The 18,399-nt window shown below is 35.1% G+C and overlaps 1 protein-coding gene across 4 annotated transcripts in view; it reads left to right on the plus strand.

Moving 5' to 3' along the window:
• The window catches only part of TASOR2 (transcription activation suppressor family member 2), a 95,152-nt gene that overhangs the window by 28,601 nt on the left and 48,152 nt on the right, over positions 1-18,399 (plus strand). For all 4 annotated transcript variants that reach the window (XM_078156335.1, XM_020973703.2, XM_020973702.2 and 1 more), the window contains 9 exons: positions 5,684-5,829; positions 6,322-6,417; positions 8,319-8,389; positions 10,225-10,316; positions 12,260-12,397; positions 12,554-12,678; positions 12,769-12,788; positions 12,888-12,987; positions 15,098-15,198. In XM_078156335.1, coding sequence (XP_078012461.1) covers positions 6,377-6,417; positions 8,319-8,389; positions 10,225-10,316; positions 12,260-12,397; positions 12,554-12,678; positions 12,769-12,788; positions 12,888-12,987; positions 15,098-15,198 — 688 coding nt within the window. In that variant the 5' untranslated portion in view covers positions 5,684-5,829; positions 6,322-6,376. The remainder of the gene's footprint in view (positions 1-5,683; positions 5,830-6,321; positions 6,418-8,318; positions 8,390-10,224; positions 10,317-12,259; positions 12,398-12,553; positions 12,679-12,768; positions 12,789-12,887; positions 12,988-15,097; positions 15,199-18,399) is intronic.

An 18,399-nucleotide genomic window follows, 5' to 3' on the forward strand; every position in this document is an offset into this window, starting at 1 on the left:
AAGAGGAGTTGCTGACACTCCTTGTTGCCCACTCTGGATTCTGGACTTTCCCTTGGCTTTCCTTACTCTACAACTTCTTCCTCCTTTGCAGTTGTCTTTATCTGTCTAATGTCCAGATTATCTTGTTGTATTATACCTGCCTCCAGCATATTACTATCCTTCTTAAAGAGTTTAGAAATTAGTTCAGTTTTCCTTTCCACCTCTGCCTTAATTCATACTTTATTTATTTCCTATTTATTTTAGTATACATGTAGTGACCCCTCAAACACCCTAGCTTCCTAAGTCGTTAGTCTCAACTTTCATGACCTTAGATAACCCACAGGATCAGGGACATACTTTCTCTTTCTGTTATCCATATGTTGTCTTTGTGATTTCAAACTCTGAAATTCCCCTTTCCGATTATAATCTCCTAGCCTTCCAGTTTACATCTATCCCAGTCTTGCTATACTTTTTCTTCATCTTTGTTATAAGCTCTGTTCTCTTTATCTCTTTGTGTTCTTTCAATCCATTACATTATTCTCTGGACTTACTTTCTTCTTTTCATGGTCCAAAAATCTAAAGTTGATCTGTTCATCTAGGCGATGTCCTTGAACTATCACATCTTGTAATCCTCATCCCTGGACCTCCTTCAGTCACCACCTTTGCACTTAGTTCTGTGTTGCTCAGTGCTAATGGGAGAATTCAGGCACACGTGTTAACCCATTATAAATTAATATTTTCTAATCTTAAGTGAGTCTTCATTGCTGATTGCAATTCTTTTTTTTCCTGATCTACTCTGTTAAGAGCAAAATCTATTCTATATAATCTAGACTAGAGTAGTTTTTCCCTAAAGAAAGCAAAGCTATCCTTTTTTAAGACTTAATGGTGTCAGAGGACTAAGGCTCAACTCTTCATTTAGCTTCCTGCTCAAATAGTGAAGGATGAAGACTTAAAAAAAATATTATCAGATTTGGCAAGCAAGAGAGAATATTCATAATTTTGGTGCAGGTAGTTGTTGTTGCAGTCGGAAGCCAGATTGCAGTGGGTAAAGTGAATGAGAGGAGAGAAAGTAAAGGGTTTTTTTTCCCTAGGAATTTGGTTGAGAAGGAGTGGAGGAATCTGTAGGAATATTACTTGAGGAGATGGTAGGGTCATGTGAAGATTTTTTAAAGAAGGGGGAGAATTGGGTATATATTTCAGCGCCAGGGAAGATTAGAGAGGGGATGATTGTTGAAGGCAATCTTCTGGAGAAGAGAGGATTCTGGTATGAAGGGCATATGTAGAAGAGTTGAATTTGACAAGGAGAAGGGCCTCATTAGAGAATAGGGAAAAGGAGAAGAGACTAGGGTATAAATATAGGGGTCTTTTAATGAAGAGAAAGAGACAGTAAAGTAAGAAATGAGATTTGCAGCTGAGGAAGTGGGGGGCAGGGAGTGTTCGAGCTTGGAAGATGGAAGAGAAGGTTTGGAATACTTTGTGTGCGGAGTGAAATAAGGAATCAGTTGGAAGGAATAAAAAGATTGCCTTGCTGTAGTGAATACCAAATGAGGTTAGCTAACATAAATTTGAAATGAACCCACTCAGCATAGCCTTGTTACTTCCTCCAGCTCTGTGCAGCAATATGTAAGTAGGAGCAGAGAAGGCAGGTTATGGGATTTAATGGACTAATTTAGGTGCAGTTTGACTCGGGATGATGATAGGATAAGGGGATGATAGCAGAAGACTGTGTAGTTGAATTGGTAAACTGTAGTTGTTGAGTTTGGGAAGGGAAAGTCTGAGACAGTAAAGTCAGAGCCTGGGAAAGTACTGAGGAGAGGAATGAGAATGTTTCTTCTCCCCATATTGGATGTTAGCACTACATCGTCATCATACAGCTCCTTCTAAATTTTAAACTTATTTTCTCTCATTGTCTGGACTTTTGTGTTTGTATTTCAAAGTTCAAAATACTTGCCAGTTCTGGTGTTTTCTTCAGAAATGGTTGAAAGTCCTCCTGTTTCATTTAAGGTCTGGTGTTTTTTTTGTAAAAACTTAACTTAGTTTTGCCGGTTAAGTTATTCTTGGTTGTTAAGTCTATATCTTTTTACTTTTGGAATGGTGTATTACAAAATCTCCTTTTATTTATAGTTGAAGCTGCTAGAGCCTGTGTGATCCTGACTGGTTTCTTGTTCATTGAGCTTTCTTCTGTATGCTTGCAGTATTGATATAGAGCTAAATTTTATCTGTAACGTTCCTGGGACTTTAACTCTTAAGGTTCCTTTCAGGAAATGACCAGTGGATTCTTTCTATCTTCATTTTGCCTTAAACTGTTTCTAATATGTATGGACCATTTTCACTTATTGTTTCTTGAAATATGGTGTCAGGCCTTCTTACAAAACAGTGACAATAGCATGATTTCAGAGTTTAGACATTATTAAATTCTCTCTCTTTGACTAGTTTTCCAGGTCACTTGGTTTTGATATTACGTATCTGATGTTTTCTTTAGTTTTTTCAGTCTTTTGGGTTTTGTTTTAATATTTTTTGCTGTTTCATGGAATCACTGATGTATTTGGTCTCTTGGTTTTCAGAATCTGTTTCTTGGGTAAACTTTACCACTTTCTCATCTCAGCTACTTATTTTGCTTCTATCTTTTCCTCCAAAACTTTTATCTCATTTTTAAAAAAATCTCTTAAATCTCTACTTCATACAGTCCTTGTGGAAAATTCATTTTTTCCTTTTGAGTCTCTGCTTGCCATTAGTATAGAGTTGCTTGCTCTTTCTTATGAGGGACCTTTAGAGCTGCAATTATTTTCATACTGGTTAATGTTTTTAAAAAATTTACTCATCTCTGCAGCTTTAGTTTCTGAGTTGGAACTTTGTCCCAGGGCCCAGCTTTGCCCCTCCTGTGCTTTTGGGTGGGGTGGTTTGTCTTGCCTGGTCTCCCCTTGGGTTCCCATATAAATCTCATAGTTAGGATTTCCTGAATCCTGAGGTTCAGAGTGCTGGATCTTTAGTGTTCTTTCTGGCATCTCAGGACAGTAAAAAGTACCTCAGATCCCTTGAGCCTGGAATATCTGAGTCTAAAGTTTGAATATCTACTCTACCCTATACTGGTCGCTGCCATTAACTGGGGCTTTTGGGGTCCCTTTTCTAGGAGTACCCTTGGCTTTTGCTGCCTCTGGGCACAGGGCATTGCAGGCAAAAGTTTCTCTGGCCCATCTATAGTTCCACTATCTTGTGCTAGAGCTGGCCTTGCTTGCAACACTTTCTTTTTGCCCTTGTCCTTTAGGCTGATCTCCTGTGCAGTTCTGGGGTTGAAGAAGTTCCTTACTGTAGTGTCTCAATAGATTTCATTCTGGTGGAAATGGCAGCATTTTTCTGGTGTGGGTAGGTGGGAGATGACTGCATTTAGGTAGTCATCTTTGCTCAGCCTACCTGTCAAGACTCATCCTATTTTGCAGCCAAACTGGCCTCCTCCCTGTTGCATTTCAACTCTGACTTCTGCTCTGACAATTCTTTATCGTTGTAGTGCTCTCCCTTCTCATCTTGTTTCTTTCAAGACTGAGGTTAAGTGCTGCTTCCTACTCCTGCCCTGTCCTCATCTCCACCTATTGCTAGGGCCCTCCATTCTCATACCTATATATATACCATAGGTATATGTATTTCCAAAGGTATATATCAAAACATTAGTAAATGTTTTGTATATGCTTTTTACATCTTTAACTCTCCCCCTCCAATAGAATATATTTTCCTTAAGGGGAGGAGTTGTTTTTGTGTTTATATCCTCAGTGCTAGCCTATTACCTAGCACAATAAGTTGAGTCTTTAACAAGTGTTTGTTTAATGTATGAATAAGTCCTCTTGCCCTCTCTTCAAGTAGATGTCCCTCTGTGCCCTGGCCTGCACTCTAATATCTCTCCAACCTCTTCCTTGGTGAGCTTATATGTTCTTATTGGTTCAACTCTTGTGTCTATGCCAAAGACAAGGAAATATGTATATTTTGGCCTATTCTCCCTCTTTAGTTCAGTTCCTAAATTGTCTGCTGGAAACCTCAGAGATGTTCTCTAGGGGTCTCAAACTTTGTGTGTTCAAAACAGAGTCCGTTGTGTACCTCAGTTTTATTTTCTGTAAAATATTGATGGTAATATAATAACTATCTTGCAGGTTGTTATAGGCAGCTAGGTGTTGTAGTGGACTTGGAATCAGGAAGACTTGAATTCAAATATTATTTCAGATTAGCTCAGAGCAACTCAATCTCAGGTTCCTCATGGGAAGATAATAACAGCATCTACCTTATAGGATTGTTCTGAGGATTAACTGAGGTAGTATTTGTAAAACACTTTGCAAGCCTTAAAGTGGCTGTATCAGTGTTGCTATTATTATCATTTTTGTGAGGCTCAAAATGTGATAATGTATATAATTAGAACCTTTGTAAACTTTTAACTGCTGTATATGACTGTCAGTAGTTGTTGCTTCTGAACCTCACCTTGTTTCAAAGAATTATGCTTTTTTTATGACTTCACCATATTTCTAGTCATCTAGGTTCACAAACTTGGAGTCATCCTTGACTTCCTTCCTCTCCTTTGTGTTCAGTCCGTTGCCAGGTCTCATTGATTTTACCTCTTTAACCTTTCTCATGTTCATGCTCTTCTCTCTACTCACAGTCACCACTCTAGTTCAGGTTCTCATTAACTCCTATCTGTCCTACTGTAACATCCTTCCTTTTTCCAGGCTCTTTCTTCTCTAGTCCATCTTTCTGGTTGCCAAAATAATCTTCCTAATAAGGTATAAGCCTGGCAGTGTTTATTCCTTTGCTTGTAGGCCATCAGTTGCTCCCCATCACATCTAGGATAAAATATAGACTCCTTTGCCTAGCATTTAAGTCCTTTCACAGTCCTGCTTTTATAGTTTCTTCATACTGTACTTCTTCATGGATTCTGTATTCCAGGCCAGCGGGGCTTAAATCCTATCTGCTCAACCCTTGGCTTTATTTATTACCTTCAGACATTCACCCAAGCCCTTCCATATCCTTGGAATGCATTCTCTCCTTATGTCTACCTCTTAGAATCCTTGTCTTCCTTCAAGATTCAACTTAAGAACAGCATTTATTTTATGTAGGCTGGAGTGGTTTCTCTTTAAGGAGAAAAGACTTAGAGCTTCATTGGTCAAGAGTACTAGAGAGGTAAGAAATCTAACTTATATGGAGTAAGTGAATTGGATATTTAGTGGAATTTCCACTGCTCTATGGAGATGCCTTTCTAGTTTAATTGTTGTCTTTGGTGGTAAATGCAGATGTAAAATGACATTTTATTTTATCAACTAGGAATTTTATCCTTTTTAACTCCTAAGTTGTGTTTATTGCATTTTGTGTTCCAAGACTGTTACATGGCATTCCGATCCCAAGCCTGAATCATTGGGCTAGCCTGAGCTAGGAATGGTTGAGAATCCACTTCCTCTGTGAATTTTCTAGTTGTTACCTCATTGTACTCATATGGGTGCATGCCATTGCCTCATGGGAGTATGTAAGCCCCTTCAAAGCGAGGACTATTTTATTTTTTCTTTGTATCTTCCTGCACTTTACCTATATTAAGTTTGTTGAATTGAATCATTTAATTTAATAGTTGTATGTGGGAAACTGGCTAAATATTAATATTTAGTGATATTTAGAGTCTGTTATCTCAGTCATTATGTTATCTATAACAATTGACTTTTCCTTGTGTATTTTACAGTTTTTCAGAAATTGTCAGTGACTTCAGATTCTGATTTCCAGAGAGCAATTTCAGTACTGCATACTTCTTACTTGAACTCTTCATCTGAGAAAGGTTTTCATTACAGTGAAGTGACTTTGGTGAAAAATGACTGTTTCTTAAAGGAGGTGAGGAAATTGGTTGATATTATGTGTAGATGTTTGGTTTTTTTTTGAAGAAATATACTAGCTCCTTTTTGTCATTTGAGCTTTAGCTTTTCAGTTTGAATAAGTATAAACCTAATCATCCTCATGGGTGTAGTTTATTAAAGTGTGTGTGTGTGTGTGTGTGTGTGTGTGTGTGTGTGTGTGTGTGAGAATACATATATTTTACAAGACCTATGATTTCATTGGCATAGAAAAGCTTCCAGGAATTTCTTCTACCAATGCAGATCAGCAGCTTCTCTGCAGATTAAAGTATTAAAGGTCACACATCCAGTGTGTGTCAGTCTTAAACCCCAGTCTTCTTGACTTTGAGTCAAAAAAGGGGAAAAAAGAGCAAATTTTATTTGTCTTTCAAGTCCTGTCTCTTAGGAGAAGGGTGGCTGGCAAATACTCTATATTTTTTTACCAACAAAATAGTACATTGATAGCTTTTAATGCTCACTCTCTTTTATGTAGTATAAAACTTTTTATCAACAAAAGAAAGCAAGCAACTACACTACAGAGGAGCTTCATGAAACTTGTGGTTTTCTTCTGTTTGACAACGAAAATCAGGTAAGGTAATTTATTGAATTTTAAAAATTAAAATTCATGTACAAAATGCATATTAATGTGCAGTTCTGCACATCTTTTAGATTGGCCTTCAAAGCTTATAGAATTCTTGGTTCTTCATTCTGTATAATGGCAGGGCAAATAAATTATTCAAAAATTATCTTCAAGAAAAACAATCTGAATGTAACCTCAATTTCTGCCCTCAAATACATTTATAAACAAAGCTTTGGGAAGCAGTGGGGAATGTGAGGGTGGGGGAAGGGAAGTGATGATGCTCAGTATTAGTATTGCATTTCAGTGAGGAGAAATTGTTTCATTTTTCCATGTTTTAATTTTATAGGTGTCTCTTGACACCTTTGAGAGATTTTTAAAGTGACTTTTTTCAGGATAGCATGTGCTTTCTAGAATTTAAGGTCTAACTTTGGAAACCTAAACTGTCATATTGTCTTTTAGAATTAGTATTTTAAAATGTATGAAAGTGTACTGCTGTATTCAGGTTATGTGCCTAGAGAAGTTTATGACTTTATAAATACATAATTTTTAGCACTATTCCCTTATTGGCAGTGATTAAAGACAATAAAGACAATGCTTTGGTCAGTCAGTAAACATTCATTAAGCACTTATTACATGCTAGGCAATATGCTAAGTACTATAGTTAAAAAGAAAGGCAAAAAAACAGGATCCTTGTCTGAAGAGCTCATATTCCAATTGAGGAAACTGTGCAGACTACTGTGTACATATAAGATATAAGCAGCATAAATGGAAGTTAATCAAATTTATTGTCATTGTCAAAGGCTGAAGAAAAGACAGAATGGATGAGGATTAGAAAAAACCTATTACATTTGGCAGTTAAGAAGTTATGGTAGCTTTGGAGAAATTTTGAGTTGCAGAGAGTTTAGAGAGTGAGAAAAGAGGAAGGGGAGACTCCTAATGGCCTTCTCAAATAGTTTAGCTTGAAGGTGAGCATAGATATAGGCTGATAGTTATTAGAGATAACTGGATTGGGAGAGTTTATTTTTTCTTTTCATTAGGAATGGAAGAAGCATGAATTGGGTGTGTTTGTTGACCAAGGGAAAGCAGTTAGTAGATGAGGGTATTTGAAGATTACAGAGAGTAAATAGTGGGGACAGTCTGCCCGAGAAGTCTGTGTCTTGGTTCAAGGGGAAAGGGTGGGTTAACATTAAAGTCATAAGGTCGCAGAATTGGAAAAGAAGTTAAAGAAAATTTAATACCATCTTCCTCATTTTACAAATGGGGAAATTGAACCCCAGGGAAGTTTGGTAACTTGTTCAGGGTCACTTAGGGAGTATTACCAGTAGAACTGGAAACTTTTCCCCATTCTCCTTGTTCTCAGTTAATGAATAATTATTTACTAAAGTACTAGTTTTAATAATATTTTGTATATTAGTATACATAACTGCTAGAATGAAATGATTTTCTCTCACTTGGTGATCTGAACCCGACTGTAATTTGTTTTGGGCTTTAGCCATTGGAAATATAGACATTTCTATGGCACATGCTCAAACCCTAGCCAAAAAAAAAAAAGCAGTGAGTTGTTGGTTTAAAATTTTATCTTTTCATGATATTTCCCATAGTGTTTGAATTTTAAGAAAATTTCATCTTGCTCTTGTTAGTGACTCATTTAATAGAGAAGGCAAAATTTTTGTCACTTTTCTAAAAATTGATAGTGAAGAAAACCTGGGGCTTGGGAAATTAGGATACTTGCATTCTCTTCCCACCCTACTAATTCTCTGCATCGATGACCACAGTTTTGCTCATCTGTAAAATCATAAGTGGATTAGATTATTTTAAAGACCTTTAATATTTTAATTTTAATATTTTAAAGACCTTAATAGCCTTAAAATCATGAGCTATTGATTATAACTCTTTTGTTTTATTTAAAGGCTAAACTGGTATGTCAACTTGGACTGTGTAGGCAACAGTACTGTCACTACCTTGGGTGATCCAACAAAAGGTAAGATTTTCAGGTATGTTTAACTGATCCACTGTGCTTTGCTAAGATGGCAAGTTTACAAAATTTATAATTGTAAGGGGAATCTATAGAGAAGTTTTATCTCTGTAACAGATTTAATAAGTATCGTGACTTTAAATATAGGAATGACTTTCTTGACTTTTAAAATTAAGTTTGGGCCTTGCTTCTCTGCTTTGGAGGGCAAAACTTTATAGGACGTAAGGAGCATTGACCAGGAAACTTAGTCCACCATTAAATTAGAAAATAGCAGGCAATATGGTGACTGCCTGGGAAAATAAAGGTAACAAATTGAAAGGCTTATGGAGTTTTTAAGAGAGCTCTAGGTTCTGATTAGATCCTTTGAGTCGAAGCTAGGGCTAGTTTGGATTGGTTTTTATAGGAAAAAATTTAATACTTAAATTTAGATATGGGGGAAATGGTTATTTTTCCTTTGTAATACTGTCGTTTATACCTGCGTTGTACCCAATACTGCCTATATTCTGATGTCTTGCTTCTTTATGTTGGGGTAGGGATAAGAAAATAGAACCGAAGGGTTTAGGTTTGCATAAAGATACATGTAGCATTGCCAGTTAGTTTTTAGCTGCCTCAGTTTTGGAGCATAAAAGTATTAATTTAGTATATAGTAGTGTATTTCTTGTGAAATAACCTGGGAATCAGATTACCAAATGTTTTCTGGTTGAGTGATTTTTCGAAAAGAATTAAAACATTTGAGTATTCTTAGATGTGTGAGTTTATTTAACTTTCTCATCCCTTTTCCTTGGTAAACCTAGCCACAAAATTGGTGATAAAGCAACCATATAGAATCTCAGCTTTGTTCTGATATCTCCTTCCTATTGAAAATAGGAGGTACCATGCTTAAGCTGTTAACCTACCATATTTAATTCTGTAGTAGTATGCTTTGCAAATTGAGTTACTAACTGTATCTTGTATCAGAATTAATGTGTGAAGACTAGCATAAAGATTATTTTAAGTGTTACTTTTTCTCTCTCCTTTTAGAAAATTATATATAACCACATTTGTGTCATGTTTTACATAATATCTTTAGAAATTTTGTGAATGAAATTGGCCGTCCTTTATGTTTTAAATAAATTGGTCTGCAAAGACTGTTAGTCTAATCAGATTTATGTTTATTCCAGAAAATTTTCTAATGTTAAGTATTATATTGTTTTATATAGCTATTTCAGAAAAGGGTATGTGCAGATTGATTGAAATATAGTTAATAGCATTTTGAACTTTCCTAGCACATTATTTATAAATATTTGAAATAACTGTTGTTAATAGTCATAATGAAGAAACTGTTATGGCAAATATTGCTATCCATTTACAGATGGAGATACTAAAGTGCAGATAATTTATTAAATGTATTTTATATACTAAATATGAATGAGAGGTACTTAGTGTGATTTAACAGGTTTTTATCAATTACTAGATTGTAATTCTTTCTTAATTTTTAAGCATAGTGATCATTCTGTAAACCAAGCCTAAATATATTCAATCTGCATTTTTAAATATAGACTGTTAAAGTGTTCCTGTTTTAATCAGTAGCATCTCTACTCTTGTTGCTTTTGAAAAAAGAGTATCACTGTCTAAAACAGTGTCATGATTTTCTCACACAAGTAAAGATGCATATAAGGTAGTTTGTTTCTTTTCTGTTTCTAGAATTTAGTTTTAAACTCTGTTCTCAATTTCTACCTTCAATTCTAGTAGTCCTACTCAAGTTTTGAATGTCCTGTATTATATTTCTTAGGCTTATAGAAAATCTCTTTAAAATCAGTTAATAGATTCTTATATTCATGTATATTTTTGTACACTTATAGGTGTATATATTTCTAAATATTCAGACTGCCTTCGTCCAAGACCCTGGTATCATGGAAAATCTGGCTACATTGTCATTTTTAATCTAATTAAGGTAAAGCATATGTGTAGTTATATAATTTTATTGCAAAAATTTATTAACATTTATTTCCCTATGTTTTGTGTAGAAGTATAGACCATAGTTACACATCATCACTAGAAAAATGCCATCTAAGTTAAGAAAAAATGTGGTGGCTATTTTATAGACATTAAAATAATAAAGTAGATATTTTATTTATAATCTGTTATTGATTACAGTTAACTCAGTGATTGCATAGGATCATAGAGCTTTAACATGGATCACAGACACAGAGCTTTAACTGTGGGACCTTGGTGGTCACCTAGTGCAGCTCTTTCATTTTACAAGGAACTTGCACACTAGAGAGGCTAGTTGATTTGGTCATATAGGTGGCAGAGCCAAGATTCAAATCCATGTCCCCTGGCCTTATCCCACACTCTTTACATGGCACCATGCTGTTTCCCCAAGTAAGACAAATGAGGTTTCAAAAAAGCATTTTTAGAGAGAATGGAATTCACTATCATAAATTAGTCACTTCAGCTTTAGGATTGTTAGAAAGAAAGTATGAATCAAATTGTCCCCTTACTAAGAAGGCAAGAATTTGTATATCTCTGGAGAGACAGAATGCACAGTTAATCTCCTTAGGATGTCATTACCTTGTGGGAATTTCTTTTTGTAATGGCTGTGAAAATACTGATTAATTTAGGAAATGAGATTCATAGCTCATTCATTGCTTTTATTCATTCAACACATAGTTGTTGAGCACCTAAGATATCAAGGCAGACTTGGGGGTGGCATTATCATAGTGGATACAAAAATGATTAAAACACAGCCCTTGCCTTTATTGTTCTTGTCAACTTAAATAACATTTTCTAAATTTGTGTCGTAATTCATTATGGAATTTTACTGAAATGCTTGATCTTTGTCTCTTGCTACGCACAAATTATTGTTGGTTCAGGTTAGATGTAGCCACTCGAAAAATTAATTCTGTTGGCTTTTATCTAGTTGGTGCCGATATCCATTACACTATTGCTTTTAATTCAGCAACATGAACAGTAGGATAATCTGCAATCTCTTTTTTCTCTTGAAAAGTAGTACGGTACATCTCCAAGTTTTCTTAAACCTGGAATATGAGAGAATCAGAATTTTAAAAAAGCCCGTAGTACTGATTCTCTTTTGGAAATGGGCCCTTTTTGGTAGTAGCCTATTAATGTTCAATAAGAGCAGGCAATTTGTTAAGTGCTCTTCCTCATGTTTTTTGCTGACTTCATGGCAACTTGCCCTAGTCTTGTTATTCTTGTGTCTTGCTTTATTTGCAATGATGACTTAGACTAAACTTTCCATTTTATGTTTTGTTTTGTTTTGTTTTGTTTGTTTGTTTGTTTATTTTGGTTGGGTTTTTTTTGCTAGGCAGTGGGATTAAGTGACTTGCCCAGGGTCACACAGTCAGTAAATGTTACGTGTCTGACGCTGAATTTGAACTCAGGTCCTCCTGACTCCAGGGCCAGCGCTCTATGCACCATGCCACCTAGCTGCCCCAAAACTTTCCATTTTAATATTTAAATGTTTGGATTTGGAAACCCTTTAGAAATTTTACGTATTTCAGGCTACTTGGCATCTTTTGTCATAGGCATGATTTGTATCTAATCTTTTTTTTGGCATGTAGGATCTTAGGGCCTTTGTTTTTCCTCTCAGGGCTCCTTAAACATTTTTTAAAACATAGTTTAAAAGTTTACCTCCTATATTTTGCTGCTTTGCTTTCTGTACTAACTGATTTTTAGATAATGAGTTATAACTATATTGTGGAATTATAGTGAAAATCTTAGCTTGAAATACATATGCATTAATCTTGCCAGTTTCATTACTAAGTGTTTTAATCCTGATGTAGGATTGAGTTCTTAATAAAACTTTTAAACTGTATTGTTAGTTTCAGTTTATTGTTTGAAGGCCTCTGATTAGCATTGTTGTGTTTATTGTAGGGAAAAGTCAAGGCTGTACCTGAGAATTACACAACTAGCTATACCAGTCCATCTTTTGGCTATGATTGCCACGTAGCTGCAAATATCAACAAACTTTCTCTCAAGACAAGCTACTTTCGAGCCTTTGAGCTGAGTCAGGTATAATCACTTAAAATGGACAATGAATAAATGTAACTATAATAAATATTTTTGCATATAATGTGGTAGATTTATGAGTGGCTTAAAGTTCAAATAAAATGTGCACATAATTAATTCAGCATTATTACCTTATAACATTTTTGTTTTCCTTTTTAGTATTACCTCTATGAATTTTTAGACAACAGTATTGTTGAACGACCCAGGCAAATCCTTCCTCACATAATTGTGGCTTTTCAGTACAGTGAACCTAACAAGATGTCAACTTTTGCTCATAAAAATACGTAAGTAATAATAGTTATTTTTCCTGGTTTGAATCCTATGTCTTTATAAAAATATTTTCTGATTTCTTTTTTTCCCTTCTTTTCCTATAGGATTGAATATGACGATGAAGGTAAGGGAATATTTAATTGACCCTTCATTTAGATTCTTAGAAATTATTATGAGTGTATTTATCAATTTTTCTTCTCCCACTTTTTCCTCACTCCTGAAGTTCTCATCTCCCCATGGAGAGGGCAGTTAATTATTCAGGGACAACTGATATGTGATTTAACACTCTGGTCCCCTCATGGTGCAGTGATTCCAGCCCAGTTGTAAGTTTTTACTTTCATTTTCTCCTGATAGTTGTATAATACTTAGAAGAATATGCATTTTGAAACTTGAGATTATCTTCGTATTAGATATGCGCCTAACTTGTAGAGAATTAGTACAGTGGTGTCTGAATCAGGACATTTGAAATTTTCATCCAGGTTTTGGTATTGGCTCCTCCACTAACTAGTTCTGTGACATTAAGCAAATCATTTTGAACATCTACATATAAATTCCTTGATCTATTAGATAATGCTTGCCCTGCCAACCTTATGTAATTGTTACAGTTAAAAACAAATAACAAAAGTGACTTTGAAATGCTAAAATTGTAGTAGAAATGTAAATTGTCATTGTTAAAGTTTTTTTAGCCTTACAAATAAAGATAAAATCTTATCCAGATCCTTGTATTTGACTTCTTACTTCCTTACCTTCCACGTAGGAAGTTAGGGTCTTCATAATGCATAGAAGAATGAGGGTCATCAACAGGCATAACATGATAGGGGAAAGATGTCTGATGGAAAACAGTACGTGTGTAAAATATGTAAAAGAGTCTTCTTTCCATCATAAGCATTATTTTAAACCCCGGAATAACAATATTGGAATAGGTTGTTGGAATCCTCTAAATGTATTGTTTGATTTACAGTATGTGATATCTCTAGTAGCAGCATGTGGTAACTTTGCAATCATATCTATATCATATGGAGGGAAGTCATCTTCCAGTAGATTTGTGTGGTTTCCCATTGATCTCTTAGTTTATATCCCAACTGTTGAAAGTGTAGGTTTAAATGTCAAGGTAATGGAAGGGACGGAGAGAAGTGATTATTAATAACCAATTAATACAGTGGGGGGAGGGGAGGGGATTCAGATTTTTCCTTTCTATTTCCTCATTTAAAGTCTAGCCTCACCATCCTGCCCAAAAAAAAATTCACCCCACTCAGACCATCTTAGCTATGTGGAATTCTTACCCCACCATTGTTCATTGACTAGGTGGAGATGGATTCCTTTTGTATAGGTTGCCCAGGCAGGAGAGGTTTGGCTTGAAATAAGTCTCTTTGTCCCAGAGTGACATGTCACTCATGTCTCTCAGCCCCTCATTAGAGTAAGCCCACCTCTTATAATATTCGTTCTCTTATTGTTAACCAATCAGAGTTGATTTCCACCTATCCTGGACAACTCCTTCTCAAGGGTATTTAAGCATTCTGGGGCCTCCAGGGTTCCTCTGGTTTATGAGAGAAGGCCACTGACCTCAATCTATTAATTATTTGCTAGCCATAAGTAATAACTGATTATTACCCAGAAGCTGTGTCTCTCCAACTTTTCATTCATCACAGGACAGTTCTGGTTTTTTTCCCTTCTGTTAGTGAAAGGCAGCCTGGGGTAGTGGATAGAATATTGGACACGGAAATAGAAAGATCTGTGTTCAAATCCTGCCTCAGACGCCTACTAGCTATGTGACCCTGAACAGATTACAATGTTGCTGAGCCTCAGTTTTTTCATTCGTAAAGCAGAGATACTAATAGCGCCTACTTTGCACAAATGAAAGCACTGTATAAACGTGAGCTTGTAGTAGAAGTAGCAGTAGGTGGTGGTTATAGTATTAGAAAGCCGTAAAAAGTTTTAAAATTGGGTTATTTTAATCTAGATAATCACTTTATAAAAAACTACTCTTAATTTGTTCGTATAGTGATAGTATTGACCTTTATTCTGGATAGATTACAGGGAAATTAAGTATTAAAAAAACTTCATATCTTGTTTTATGGCTCATTTCTAGTGGTTATCAGTCACAACCAAAGTTTTTGAAGAGAGCTTAAAAATCAGCCACAACTTTTCAAGATAGAGTTGGAGCAGGAAGAAGGATTTGGGCAGTACTTAGATGTTCATCATATTTTTAGATAATGTCTTAGAACCTGCATTAAATATCCATAATATTCTTAAAAGAAATTGTATGTCAAATTCTTTAGTAGACATTTCTTAATCCTCAAGTTACTCAGTCTGTAGATTATTGAATTCTAAGGGTTGTAGTTAATGGTAGAATTTTGTTTTTATCTGAGTTCAGATTTGAGATTTGAAAAGTATTTTTCATTAATTTTTATTACACTGGTTTTCTTTTGATAGACCCCGGCAACTAGATGCTAAATATGTTATGGAAGTATCTACCTTGAAGAAGAAGCTACCAGAATCTGCTTTTAGAAAAAGCAATTATTTGGAAAAAAAAGGTACCATTCAAATAATATCGGTATTTTCTCTCCTCCCACTCAGTCCCCCAAACTCTACTTGTATATTTACGTAGAAACTTGTCTCAGGACCTTGTATTGTTAAGTCTTCTCTGCAGGCCTAGTGAAATATGACTATGTTCAAGGTAGGAAATTTGAATACTCTCACTCTTACCTATTGGAGAGATTTGAGTTAGAACACAGAACTTCTGAAGATAAATGGGAATAAATTAGAAGCCTTAAGGGTAACATAGCTTCAGAAATACTCCTGATTCTTTATGAGGAAAACAATCTTTTCTAAAAACCAAACAAAAAGTATATAGAAACAAAACAGGAAGTTCTATGGTCATTTGTGTTGTCACAGAGAGCATTGATTTTTAAGAATTCTTTTCATTCCAGATCTGTCTTATTTAGTCATGATGCCAGAGTAAATTAATACCATAGTTCTATTTTATTTTGTAAAAAAAAGCTTTATTGATTCCTTTATTTTTTATACCTCAAACATTTCCCTGATAAACTTATCCAAAACAACCTAGGAAAATCAACAGAACTGTTCAACATAGGAACTGTTAGTACCTATCTATGGTCTCTACTTTTTTACCAAGAGGGGAAGGTTCATCATCTGTCTTCCAGAAACCAATTCTGATTCATGTTTGTAATTTCAGCAAGAAGAGATTCTACAAAGAGCCATTAAATAAAAATAAATATTTTTTTTCATATTTTTAATTAATTTATTTTTAGTTTTCAACATTCACTTCCATAAAATTTTGAATTCTAAATTCCCCCTCCTCCCTCCCCAAGATATAGGCTCTACATATACATTCCTATTAAACTTATTTTCACATTAGTCATGTTGTAAAGAAGAATTAGAACCAGTAGGAGGAACCACAAGAAAGAAGAAACAAAACAAAACAAAACAGAAGAGAGAAAAAAAAAGCAAATAGTATGCTTTGATCTTCTCTCTAATTCCATAGTTCTTTCTCTGGATGTGGAAAGCATTTTCCATCATGAGACTTTTGGAGATGTTTTAGATCCTTGCATTGCTAAAAAGAGCTAAGTCTATCAAAGTTAGTCATCACACAGCGTGGCTGTTACTGTGTACAACGTTTTCCTGGTTCTGCTTGCTTCACTCAACATCAGTCCATAATAAGTCTTTCAAGGTTTTTCTGAAGTCAGCTTGCTTGTCATTTCTTATAGCACAATAGTATTGCATTACATTCATATACCACAACTTGTTCAGCCATTCCCGAGTTGATGGGGATCCCCTCAATTTCCAATTCTTTGCCACCGCAGAAAGAGCTGCTATAAATTAAAAATAAATATTTTAAAAAATATTGAAGATTTAGAATATATCATTCAGGCTAAACAAAATAATTTTTATTATAAAGACATGGCATTATATTTGAAATAATAACATTTCTTTGTGCTCTTAATATCCTACTCTAAGGTCTCATCGTGGAGTGACGTGGCTTCTATTATAAGGCTTTTTCTGATGAGTGGAGACTTTGACAAGTTCTACTGTTTTTGACAGGTTTTAAGTACATTTCTAGCAAGACTGTTATCTACGGACCATACTTTGGTTTAGAAATTTATCACCAATAGACTAGCCTTAGTTGATAAATTCTTTGGCATGACAATCCACAAAGCAAAAATAGGAAGTGACCTCCAGTCTTTTGTAGCCTTTTGCATTTCTGTAATGAAAGTGAAAGAGAAATGGAAAAGGAAGCAGAGGGTAATCACACAGTTTTTATGTCATCTTTAAACATTCATTTTTAAGTATTGTTGCAATAAAAGTGAGATCCTTGTCCAGCAACTTAGAAGTTGGAATACTGTTGGAGAAACTGAATCATAGCAATATTGACATTTAAATTATAAATAAAATCAGAAGATAGAAGGATGCTAAAGCTAAATGGTTGAATGACTTACTAGATTATTTTTAAAGTGACAAATAAGGAATTGGCAGTTGCTTTCACCCTAGCTCCAAAGACAATAGGACGCATCATTTCATGAGACAAGTTCATGAGCTCTTGTCTCACAATGTCCATGTAGAACATAAGCTAAATAACACTCTCAGGAAAATAATTGAAGCTTATGCCCCAACATCAGCTCCAGAGGATCAACAAGTAGAGAAATTTATGAAGAAATTGACAAAGCCCTCACAATTAAACATTTAGAATACTTGTAGAATCAATAATAACAATATCTCATATTTGTAAATATATACATTAACTCATTTGATCTGTGCATAGGTAGACAGGGAAGATTGATGATAAATATGTTGGGAAATTTGACTTGGTCAAGAAACAAATGAGACAAGAAGGTTTATAGATTACACAGAAACCATATGCCTATATGTCATGAATACTTCCTTCAAAAAAGGACAGGAAATAACTGGTTACTGATGTGGGAGTCATTTCCCAATCAGTGATCTTTATAGTGACTATCAACTTTTCGTAGCAAAGATCAAAATACATATGAAAGCAGCAGGAATCAAAATGGGAAGATAAGTTCAAATAGCTCTTGTCTTATTTAAATAAATTCTTGACATAAAAAAAAGTGGGAAGTAGGTAAAGGAACAGTCATCAACATGAACTGTCACTAAGGAAATCTAATTGATGAGAGAACAAAAGGAACATAGACAGCAAATACTTGATCTTACCAAATAGAAGACATGACAGCCAAGGGTAATATTGGTTTAGAACGGGTAGAGAACCTGTGACCTGGAGGCCACATGTGGCCCTCTAGGTCCTCAAGTGCAGCCCTTTGATTGAATCTAAACTGAACAGAACAAATCCCCTTAATAAAAGGATTTGTTTTGTAAAACTTGGGCCGAAAGGGTTGTGCCGAAGGACCTAGAAGGCCACATATGGCCTTGAGGCCACAGGTCCGTCCGTCCCCTCCCCCCCAGTAGAATCTAAACTTGTTTGGAAATTACCAACGAGGATAGTAGTAAATTATGGACAATATTGCCTATTAAAATATGAAGATGTAGTTAAGGGAAAAATAAGTTTACAGAAAGCTTTTCATGAGGTGATCATGAGATCAATTAAGGGTAAAATGGGAAAACAACAGATGTAAAATGGAAGAAAATCTATCAACTTCTATACCAACGTTTTCTCCACTAATGGCAGTAACACTACCACAATTGAACTCTTAACATCACAGTTTCCAGCGTGCTATATGACAAAGTAGAACTGTCACTAA

Source organism: Phascolarctos cinereus, unplaced genomic scaffold (assembly GCF_003287225.1).
Source record: "Phascolarctos cinereus isolate Bilbo 61053 unplaced genomic scaffold, phaCin_HiC Scaffold_1;HRSCAF=81, whole genome shotgun sequence".
Taxonomy (NCBI): domain Eukaryota; kingdom Metazoa; phylum Chordata; class Mammalia; order Diprotodontia; family Phascolarctidae; genus Phascolarctos; species Phascolarctos cinereus.